At 41.2% G+C, this 11,253-nt stretch overlaps 1 protein-coding gene across 12 annotated transcripts in view; it reads right to left on the reverse strand.

Moving 5' to 3' along the window:
• The window catches only part of tns1b (tensin 1b), a 90,174-nt gene that overhangs the window by 2,019 nt on the left and 76,902 nt on the right, over nt 1-11,253 (reverse strand). For 7 of the 12 annotated variants that reach the window (XM_014020873.1, XM_014020870.1, XM_014020867.1 and 4 more), the window contains 13 exons: nt 10,584-10,759; nt 10,366-10,504; nt 8,493-8,588; nt 6,684-6,864; nt 5,530-6,542; nt 5,258-5,344; nt 3,847-3,975; nt 2,068-2,160; nt 1,884-1,961; nt 1,087-1,155; nt 925-951; nt 511-679; nt 347-415 (listed from right to left, as the gene is read on the reverse strand). In XM_014020873.1, the coding sequence (XP_013876327.1) occupies nt 347-415; nt 511-679; nt 925-951; nt 1,087-1,155; nt 1,884-1,961; nt 2,068-2,160; nt 3,847-3,975; nt 5,258-5,344; nt 5,530-6,542; nt 6,684-6,864; nt 8,493-8,588; nt 10,366-10,504; nt 10,584-10,759 (2,326 nt within the window). Of the gene's footprint in view, nt 1-346; nt 416-510; nt 680-924; nt 952-1,086; nt 1,156-1,883; nt 1,962-2,067; nt 2,163-3,846; nt 3,976-5,257; nt 5,345-5,529; nt 6,543-6,683; nt 6,865-8,492; nt 8,589-10,365; nt 10,505-10,583; nt 10,760-11,253 lie in introns of those variants that run through there. The other 5 variants (XM_014020876.1, XM_014020869.1, XM_014020871.1 and 2 more) reach the window with 4 other exon arrangements.

The following is an 11,253-nucleotide window of genomic DNA, read 5'->3' on the forward strand; positions in this document are numbered from 1 at the left end:
GTAACTAAGCTGGAAAAATAAATATGAAGATCAATTAAATTATAAAACATGAGGTAAATTTCTCCTTTTTTAATTTAATTGGTGGTTTTTAAGTGCATTTATTTATTTATTGGTCCATTTAGATATTTCCTGTCAGTTTCGGTCCTCCACACTTGTGATCCAGTGTGCATTAATACATTGTAGACAATATAGAAAACAGGCTTTTTGTTGTATTTTGTCACACAAGACAGAAAAACTTAAAATTTTCCTACATGGATTTGTTAAAGTAAAAAAAGTCAGAAAAATTCAAGCAGTTTCTTTTTAAAAAACAGGTAATTGTATGTTGAATGTTTGTTTCTGTGCTCACTTCCTGTCCTGAGGGTCCGTATCGCAGAAAGTGACRGTGTTGGTGGGATAGTGGCGCCGGAAGAAAAGCCTAGAAGGGAAGCAAGTCGACAAACAGATTATTCTCTCTGTTGAACAACGAGGTTTTCGGACGTGCYGTTGTCGTGTCGGCGGACTCGGCCTTACTTCCTCTGGTTGTCGGTGAGYGTGATGCCCTGCGAGGACACCTTGAAGTGAACGACGGTGGCGGCCGGTGGAGAAGCGGCGGTCAGAGTCTCGGTTATGGCTTTGGCCACTGCCTGGGGGCCCGTCAGGGATTCCATGTCCACCGAGTTGATGTAGAGAACGTTGCACGCTGCAGAGAAACAGTCCTGAATGGGTCAGATGTGCTGGAGGAAACCACTCCGGCTCATGCAAATAGATCTGATTAGTGGACATGCTTCCTGGATCAAGGCTGAAGTTTGAGAGGGGAATCCATACAAATCATTCCACATACATTTGATTCATTACAGAGGAGAATTTGGATGCTTTTGTTAAAAAAAAAACATTACACAGACAAACATGTACGATGCACATTCCACATGATCAAGAGGTTTTTACCATGGGAATCAGCAGGGGCGCTCTGCACTGGGATAACAAGGACGTCAGGTTGTCAGAACAAGTAAACAAGGTCATTCAGGAACCAAAATGATCGACTCTAACTTCTGGATGTTGGTTGAAGCCAACAGGAAATTAAAAAAAAAACTTTAAAATGGGTTTTACCTGCTCCTTGTTTTAATCTTTCAACCAGAGGGTTTGGTGCTGCCACCTCGGGTGTTTCCTCCATCAGATCTACAGAAAACATATTTTTATCTTAAAGTAGACATATGATGCTTTTAAATCCTTCCTTTTCACTTTTAAATCCTTCAGTTGGGGTCTTTATAAAGTGGAACTACAAAGCTTTGGTCTGAATTCCTCCTTATTCTAACTTTACCAGCTCTTCTTTCACCACTTTTCTTCTGTGTCTCAAAGCAGCTGGTTTTGTTACTGTTCCTTTAAGAAGCTTCAAGCTCCGCCCCCCTCCGGCTTCCAGACCGACCCACCCCGGTTTGAGAGAGGGGTTTAGGTTTTCTAGCTTACAGAAATGTTTTATTTATAATGTAATTAAAACATGTCAACAACAGAAGATTTGTTCATCCAGTATTACAGGTTGGAGCCAGAGTCTGACCCAGAACCAGAGTCAGACCCAGAACCAGAGTCTGACCCAGAACCAGAGAAGAATTAAGATGAGGACAAGACCTTATGCGGTAATTCCAACACATAATTTGATGTAATATTTCAGAAAACATCATAGAAAATAGAGAAAACTTTGACCTAAACAGAATATAAAGATATATTCCCAGAACCAGGAGGGACTATATTCAACTTTTCTGCTTTCTATAGACTCCAAGTGCACAACAAAATGTATTTAGTAGCTAAAAAAGTAGATTTTGCATGATATGTCACTTGTAAACCAACACTGGTCAACAGATAATAAAACAACAACAATAAAATCTCTTCAGACTGAAGACACTTCGTACCTGCAGTCGGGATGATGAGCTTACAAGGAAGAGCCAAAGGTGTGATGGCGTGTTGGTAGACCAAAGCAGACAGACAACCTGACAAATGGGAAAAGAGTTGCAGCAGAGTTAGACAGATAAACAGCAGAGTTTGCAATTCAAACATTACAAAGCTGCATGGATGTGGAACAAAAACAGAGCTTACCAAAATAAGGCTCGTTGGGGCAACCTTTGAGCTTCACTCCTTTAGGGCTGCTCTCGATCAGGAAGTGCCTCACTAGCTCGTTGGTGGTGTCGCCTGTGACACATGAAAGGTCAAACTAACATTTAGACATTACATTTGTGGCATTAACATATTAACTCTATTTTCTTCTTGCAAAACAAAGAAAAGATAGATTAAACCTATTCTTGTAGTGTTTCTAACGTCCCTGATGCAATTATTAGTATGGCTCCGCCCACTGGGGGCCGGARGTATACTGTTCTCTGTGTTAGTGTGGTGTCTGTCCATCATGGGTGGTCTTGTGTGCATGATATCTTCTGAATTAAATTATATTTTTACTTATAAATAAGCATAGTAACTCTATCAGGGTAGTACTCAGTATGATTAGATTTGGGCATCAAAGGTCAAAGGTCCAGGTCATTTTTGTTGATTGGTAATAAAAAACTGGCATTTTTTTCTAATTCATCGATGGTACAATTAAAATACCTGGTTAAAAAAGGAAATAAATTATTTTGTACGATACGACGCAAATTTGATGACTGTAAAAGTTTCAGACCACATTAATCCTACTTGAACCTCTAAACGTGACCTTGGCACGGTTACCCATCTGTGCGTTACTGGGTGTCCGTCATACTTTATTGTGTGCACTGTAGCTCCTGAACAGAGCTACTGATTGCAGTAAAAATACATATGGTAATTGTTCTTGGCTGAACACAGGTCTGAAAATAATTTGGGGTCAAAGGTTAAGATCACGTAAAGTTCTTTTTGTTGTTGATCACTGAAACAAATTATATAGTAAATATCAAAGAGGAAATCATGTTTAGACATTGTTGATACATTCCGTATTTATTCGTGTACAATWCGATCTCATGTATAATACGACCCCCCCCCCTTTTTTGAGCTTAAAAAGCATAAAAAATTTAATCTTCAAACTACCTCCAATTTCATACAGACTTCAAGATTTTTCAGCCTTTGCAGTCTTTATACATATCAGTAAAATGATCATTGGACTGTTCATTTTATTTTAACAACATATGTACTAAAAGGTATTTTGACAACAAATATATATCAGCTGTAGCAGCATCATATGAATTCTGGCATTTTACACAGAGTCCACCAGGAGGCGCCAACACAAAAGTCAGAGACTTCACATGAGATTTGGACCATCTTGTGGGGGAAAAGCAGATTACTTCCTACTCGTGAGCGCCCCCTCTGGTGGGGAAACTTTTTTCAGGAATACAAACTTTTTCAGAACACCGGTAGATGGCAGCCATTACAGACGAACATGTGTTTGTTGTTGTTCCAGCAGCGGCCCAGTCACACACTAATGTCATTAGTTCGTTATCATTACTAAGCTGCAGGACTGCCTTTTTCCCCCTTTTTTCACATCATGTCGCCTGCCTGGATCTGTTATTATCTCGCTCAGAAGCACGGAGGAATGTCACAGGTAAGCTCGTTTCAACTGCTTTTTATGACGCGGTCTCATTTCCGGACTCAGGGATTTTGTGAATGAAGCCGATATTTCAGTTAAAATACACAAGTAAAAATATTTATCAGAGTATAGTACTACCCCCCAACTTTATGGATGATTTTATGGATTTAATTTTACGTATTATACTTGAATAAATACGGTACTTCTTAGAATATTTGAGTCCAGAAATAGAAGTAAAAAGGTAGTAACTGCATGCTCTGTCCTTTAAATGCAGATGACTTTAGGGCAGGCAGGGACCTTGTTATTAATACACCTGCTCTTCTTCCTCCTACCTTTTTTGTTCTGGTGCACAGTTGGAGGTGGAGAAGCCACCTTCATGGCCAAACCATACGCCCCTCTGAACGAGTGGCTGTCTCGGATGACGAAGGCTCCCGGCTCTCGCTCTTTCAGCAGGTTGATAGCTGCAATGCAAAAGATGTTGCTTTGATTATTGGGTTCAAAGGAAAAAAGGAAGGCGTGGAAGACTTAGACCTACTGTGTTTAAAGTTATAGAAAATGGAGGGAACAGTTTAAAAGTGGGATTTTGTTTGAACCAGAAAACAGTTTGCAGGATAGCTTATTTTTGTTTGTTATTTTTGGCTATAAGGGTGTTGGTCACACAACTAACAGATGCTTCAAATTATTTTTGTGATGTCAGTTTGAAAACAAAAAAAATGATGTAAAATTGGAGAAAAAAAAGCGAAGTTTGTTTTTTAAAGCAGACATGATGTGTTTTAAAAAATACCATGTTGAAGGTTAAAAAAAGGAAAAAAAGGAGGTGAAGCATAACCTTAAAAACCTTCAGTCCATCTGTGTTTCATTAGGATTTCAGTTTCCAATATGACACTTTGTTTCAGACACTCCATTGTTTAAAGATCCGTTACTTCGAGTTCTACTTCGGCCTCCTCATATGTGACACTTTAAGCAAAGAAGATGGATGAGACGAGTGATGCAGAGATCCAGTAATTCTCTACATATGGTGTGGTTTTCACTCTGGGTTGCRCCGCACTGAGTAGAAACTGCCTCTGTGTCTGATGTCATTGCAGTTGTGCACGTGTTTAAGATATGAGTCAAGAGAAGAAAAAAAAACGAGACAGCGAGACAGCTGGCAGCTGACTTCATCACAAGTCTGCATGCGGATTCATTATTCTGCATGTGTTTTACAAAGTGGTGACGTGTGAGCGTGGCTTGTTTCTCTGCGTGTCGGTTACACAAACGTGACCTTAAAATTTGTTTAAAGGCTTTGCTTTTTTTAAATAAAAGCATGAAAAATGTTCTAGTCTGTCAACATCTCTGCTGATGTCAGCACAAAAAGAGGTCCCGTTTTTATCTGGAAAATGTACGAAAGCAAGAAAAGGTTTTTAAAACTGTCTTTACAGGTGCGGCTCAAACAAATTAATATCATGGAAAAGTTAAGTTTTATTTTGTCACTTCAGAAAGTGAAAATCATTGACTGACATATTTCAAGCTTTTATTTTTTGAAATTTTCACGATTATGGCTTACAACAACAATAATAATAATAATAATAATAATAATAATAATAATAATAATAAGAAGAAGAAGAAGATACAGCTCTGAAAATCAGAACCCTACATAGCCATCTTTTGATACTTATTTTGGACAGAGTCTTTTATTTAATTTCCCTTCGGGATCAATAAAGTTTTTTGGAATTTGAATTGAACTGAAGTCTTAAAGCAGCCTACCTTGCTCCCTGGAGATGTCGGGCTTGTACCAGAACTTAGACGTGTCCTGAACAAATTTAACATTCAGCCTGCTCTCTGGGCTTCCATCTGCAGACAAAAATAATTAAATACTCTCAGCTCTTTCTTTTTTTTCTTTTTTCTCTTTTCATAGAAAAAATATTTAAATGTTCCAACAAATCAAATGTTGAAAAATTATTTCTGAATTCAGATATTATAAATCCACACAGATTGGACAAATAAATCTCACTTCTCCACTAGACAAACTTGCTCACCAGGTATATTGAACCGTGAGAAGTCCGACAAGGTGTGGAAGTAGCCTGAAGTACCTCCTCCATTCACCGGGGACACTATCTTCCCATTTAGCGTCCCGTAGGACAGTCCTCCGTTTGGTCTGTCGCCGCTGGACATGCGCCTCTTCTCTGGGAGTTGGGGCTGGAAAACAGAAGCTGGGCTCCCCTGCCTGAAACCCGCACCCATCCCCAACACCCCACCATCCTGGAAGCCAGCAGCGGGGACGGGGAAGGAGGGGGTGGGTGGTCCCTGGTAGCCAGAGGAGCTGCTCTGTCTTGACAGGTTCCCGTGTCTCTCATCTGGCGTGGTGTAACCGCTGTGCATGGGGTGGCGGTCTAAACTGGGACTCCTCTGGGACATCTGGGTCACGGAYGGGTGACGGCCCAACACTGGACTTCCTTGAGGGTGTGTGACGGATGGCTGTCGGCTGAGCACGGGGCTGCTCTGGATGGGTTGACCCAAGGACGGCTGCCTGCTGAGGACTGGGCTGTGCTGAGACGCCTGTCCCAGAGAGGCCTGTCTGCTGAGGACCGGGCTGCTCTGAGTACCCTGTGACAGACGGCGACCAAGGATGGGACTCCCACCTAACCCTGCCATGATCTCTTCAAAACCATTAGCTGGTGATTTCTGGATCAGCTGGTTGGACCCAACCTGTCGAACCCCCACGTGTTGCAGGAGGATGGGACTGTGGACAGAGCCATGGACGATGGGCAGAGGATGGGGACTTCCATAGCCAATAGCCATCTTGGATGGCTCTGGGACAGGTGGGCTGGGATCAGATGATGGATAGCTCCCCAACAGGCTGCTGGGACCAAGATAGGACAGTGTGGGGGTTGTGGAGCCGAGGCGGGAAGAGGTTGGAGAGCTGGAGTCCAGGTAGGAGGAAGTGGAAGGATTCGGGTTTTGATTGGATGGGATGTGWGTGGGCTGGGGGTAGAACCCAGAATCAGATGCCGGTTGGGAGGATGTGCTGCTTTCAGTTAAGTGAGGATCCCTAAAAATAAAGAAAGAAAAAATGTTGACTGACTTGSATTAATTAGCTAGCTAAGCCACTTTATCTGGTGTTCTGTTCAAAACTCTTAATCCTAAATTAAACCAGGTAGATGTACAAGAAAGCAGCAGGTGTTCGACTCACCCCTGTGAGCTCTGGATGGGACTGCTGCTGGACAAAGGTGGGTTTAGTGTTTGGGTGGGGGGACTTGGACTCCTCGGGTGACTCTTGCTGTCTCCAGTGGGGCTAAGACTTCGAGGTGACGTGGACAGCTCTCCGCCTGCTGCTGCCGACCTSGCCACAGACTCTACGTAGCTCCTTGGAGCTGTATGTAAAAAAAGAGCCTCACTAATTCATTCTGTTCACTATAATTCAGTGATTTTTGATTTGTGACGCAAAGAGCAGCGTGTTGATGAGGGCGATCGTTGCTCTTCAAAGAATGTATGCGATGTTTTAGGAGAAGAAATGAATCTAAAATGTTTTTTGGTGCACATGGATCACTAGCTGCGTTTCCATTGACCATGAAAATGCGCAAATTAGAATTTCGAAAATAAATTTGTTCAATGGAAACACGTCAATTTTGGGAAAAAAATTATGTTTTTCGACAAAATGTTTTTGTGCTAGGATGAGGTGGTTTTTCGGCCGTATCGAAATTGGCGTTTTTCGTAAAACTGCAATGGAAACACTTTTTTCGCGTCACGGGAGTCACGTGATCAACAACCGGCTGTTTCTACTGGCAAAAAAGATGACAAYGAAGAAGATAACAGGAAGTAAGTAGTAGTAATATCACAGAAGTAGTAAAAGAAATAAACTCACCGACCACAATTTCCCAAAAACACAGCATACGTAGCCACTCCCAAGTAGGGRCTTGTCKCTGGAAAGCCTCGATAAAAGACGCCGACGTCTCCTCTGATGATGAGCGCTAGTGTCGCGGTAGCAACATGCTATGTGTTTACATCCATTATCGCCATGTTTGTAATGACTTATCGTGAGGACAAACGTATTCACGCGTGACTTTAATAGCATTTCTTACTTAATGGAAACACTGCAGTTGCGAAACTGTTTTTTCGACATTAACAAAATATCGACAAAGTTTTGCGCACGTTTGCAATGGAAACACAGCTACTGAAGCCGTGTTTCCATCAATGGTTTTTGCATTAGAAAAGGTGGGTGGAAACGACAAAATTCGCAAAAACTTTCTCAATTTCGCAAAAACATTTTTACGCTCAGTACTTTTTGGATTCTCCGGAAAAGAGTTAATGCGCAAAAGGGGAGGTGGAAACACATTTGCCGAATAAGTTCTGAGGTAGCAAACATTTACCTCGATCAGCTGTTCCCACTGTACAATAATTGTAGCGGCTGCAGTTGGCCCCTCCTCCCGCTGCCAGTGTTTTACCAGATATTCCCGTAACGTGAAGAGTTTGYGAGTTTACTTCCTGTTTACTACAGCCAWGCRTAACGTCAACGTCTGACATAATTACATGTTACRTAGCCTGGTTGTTTCGCTCCAAGTCAGTTGATGGAAACACACTTTYTTTGCASCATTTTAAAAGTTYGCTCAAAATTTGCATTAAAATTGGATGGAAACACGGCTTGAGTGAGATCTTAAGCTAAATGAGGTGGCAAGTRCTAACAAACTCAGATGCCATCTGAGTTCTCTGGCATTACAAACAGTCTTACCTTCCTCACCCTCACTGCTCTCATCATCTGTACGGCATCATTGGAGACACAAATATTGCAAATTGTTTTACTAGAATTTAACCAATAATGGTAAGATTACGTTAATGATGTAGCTGGACAGTGTATTTAAAAAAAGTTAATTTAATCAAGTTTTTGTTACTGCCTGCAGCTGATAACAATATTTGCTCATTAATTAAAGTGCAAAATATTTTTTTTAACCTTGCTTGRGTTTCAGATTTTTCCTTAAAAAAACATCTAATTGTCCCAACCAACCTGAGCCTGTTTGATTGAGGTGGATTTCTGCCGGGTTGTGTGGCTTCAAGCCCAGAGCTGACAGTGGAGTCTTGGCGAGACCAGGAGGAGACCGGCCTGAAAGAGACATTGGACACAAATGACCACGTGTCTTCAAAGATTGCCACCGTCTTGACAGCTGCTATCGGACGAGAATCTTAACTTGTGTAAAAACACAAAATAAAATCATCAAATGTTGTCCCTTTAAAAAAAAAACAATCTAATTCGATTTTAAAGTCTTAGGAATGGAACAGAGTAATATCAGCTGCCAAGACGTCTACATGGGTTCACACACAAAAACTGACATATTTAGTGGTGGATTCCCATGCGTCATGCTCTGATGGAGGCTTGAAACATGCAGGAGATCCAAACTTTACCAAGGTGCACRTCAAACATGAGTTGGTGTCAAAGCAGAGCTGATCCAAGGTTTTTTTATGTATCAAAATGATTTTTCAAAGGTTTTAACTACTATCTTGATGATTAAAAGTAGGTTCAGACCAAATTTATTTTTTACTCTCTACAAACGTTGGATWTATGGTGACTCTTTCATTTACAACAAATCATTTTCTTCAAAGTTTGCATACAACCACCTAATATGTCTATCCTTCCAGGGTGAGCATACATATAAGAAATTAGTCCACAAGCACAAATGTGCAACACAAGAATCAAACAAGCAGGACGCTGGTTGCAGGGAAACAAGGCAGCAACAGCAACACAGAGAGCAGCAGCTGCACAAAACAAAACATGGTCTAATCTTTCCATTTGTGGACTTTTCAAAGTTTTATAACAACAAAAAGCTACGGATTTATCATTTTTAAAAATAAACGTGCTGCTCTTCTGTGGCTCTTATACCAAAGCAGTGCAGCGCAGTGATAAGTGCTGGGAAAAAAACAACAATAATAAAAAAAAGAAAAAAAAAACAAGGGCAGGGATGAGTCTGGCTGACGGTGAGGGACAGTGGAACTCCAACAGATGGTTGTGCATCTTCCACTTACCAAAGAATCCCAATAAATTCTTTGCACAGAAGCTCCACCTTTAACTGGTGGATGGTGTGAATGTTTATGTTGGGGAGATGGGTACCTAACTTCAGAATTTAATCAAAAAGAGACATAAATCTGCCTTAACGTGCACTAATCAGTTCTCARCATGCGCCTTTCACAAGTTTCGCAGGAAATTGCAAAACTGTTTGCAGTTAATTGGTAAATGTTACCAGTTAACTATATTTTGTGCTCAGCTGAGGATAAAAAAATCATGTTGTGAAAGAAGCAATTAAATTCTAAAATTCCATTTTTGTTTGATTTATTTGTCATTTGAGAGTCTGTTTGTTGTAAAAACATTCCACCCAATGTTTCTGGTCTTTAAGACTAAACATGTGAAGGAAACAGGAAGTAAATTAAGATCAGTGTCTGGTGTCGAACTGTGGAATTTACTGGATAATTATTGAATAAACACAACAAGTTTACTGGTTTGTATTTTTTTTTTCATAATCTAGTTTTGCAGGTTTATCTTTGAGCTGTGATTTATTACAAATGAAAGAAGTGAATACAGAGACTTATGAGAAATAAAAAAGAAAAAAGTAAATACTGTATGTTGTATAATTTTAACCTCCAAGTGTTGTAATTTTCACCTCATCCTTTCTGTTTCTTCAGGTTTAAAAATCAGTGCTTTCATTTCACCTGGTTGTAAATATCTGGATTAACCTGACACTCTTCTGTTTAAGTGTTTTACAGGTCATTTTTATGAAGAGACAGATTTAGCAGAAATATTTCCTTTCTTTAAAATAAGATAAACAATGAATTTGATGAATCTAAGCTCCACAGTGCTGTCAGTCAGCCGAGGGGGATGGGGGACTTACACAAATTGAAGTAAGGGGTTTGCGGTGAGATGGGGAAGGCGGGGGTTTGGGGAAACGCCTCACCACCAGCTGTGGGTGTTGGACTGATGGGACCTCCTTCCATCTCCTCGAAGGCCTCCCGGTAGCTGTGCATGTTCCTCTAAAGAGCGGCGGGGAAAACGACATGTGAACACAAGCCGAAGCTGACACGAGTCACTCACTCGACGTTTGTTTTCTACCTCTTTGGGCCGCCCTCCAGGGTTCATCGCTATGGCGTTGACAAACTCTGGAGAGACGCAGCGGACGGGGGAACGGACGGGGACATCAGAAGCGTCGTCAGAGTGACCCTCGCTGGCGAGGCGATGGCGAGGGAGGACAGCCGGTTCATCCAAGGACACCGCCCGGGCCTGAACACCTGAGAGGACGTGAAAGTGCCAGTTAAAAATCCGAAACTGCAGTCCCCACGTGTTAATGATTGTGAAAGCTCAAAGGCTCCTCAGTGTGAGCATTTTTCAGCCAGCTGGACTGAGCACATTCGACATGCATGTAGAAATGGTTAAAACAGGAGCAAACACCAAAAACCCTCAAAGTCATCAGGAAACCCATTAGTTTCAAACCTAAACCTGCAAATGAGGAATAAACACTCCATCTTGTTAGAAACAAACACTGGCAGCATCTCAAAGCAGTGGATAAATAAGAGGATTTTCATTAATCTGGTTTGAACTGTGAGAGCCAGCAGCATAAAACAAACAGGAGTTGAGTTAAGACGTTTAAAGGCTAAAAGGCAATGCTGCTGACTGGAGGAATGAGGCAACAAATCAGAGGGTTGCAAWAGCTTTCACCTGCCTTGGCAACTTGACTTTTTTTTTTAGGAAGGGCTCTCTCTTAATTAACTACCACCTATTATAA

The sequence above is a fragment of the Austrofundulus limnaeus genome, unplaced genomic scaffold, assembly GCF_001266775.1.
Source record: "Austrofundulus limnaeus strain Quisiro unplaced genomic scaffold, Austrofundulus_limnaeus-1.0 Scaffold270, whole genome shotgun sequence".
NCBI classification, from domain to species: domain Eukaryota; kingdom Metazoa; phylum Chordata; class Actinopteri; order Cyprinodontiformes; family Rivulidae; genus Austrofundulus; species Austrofundulus limnaeus.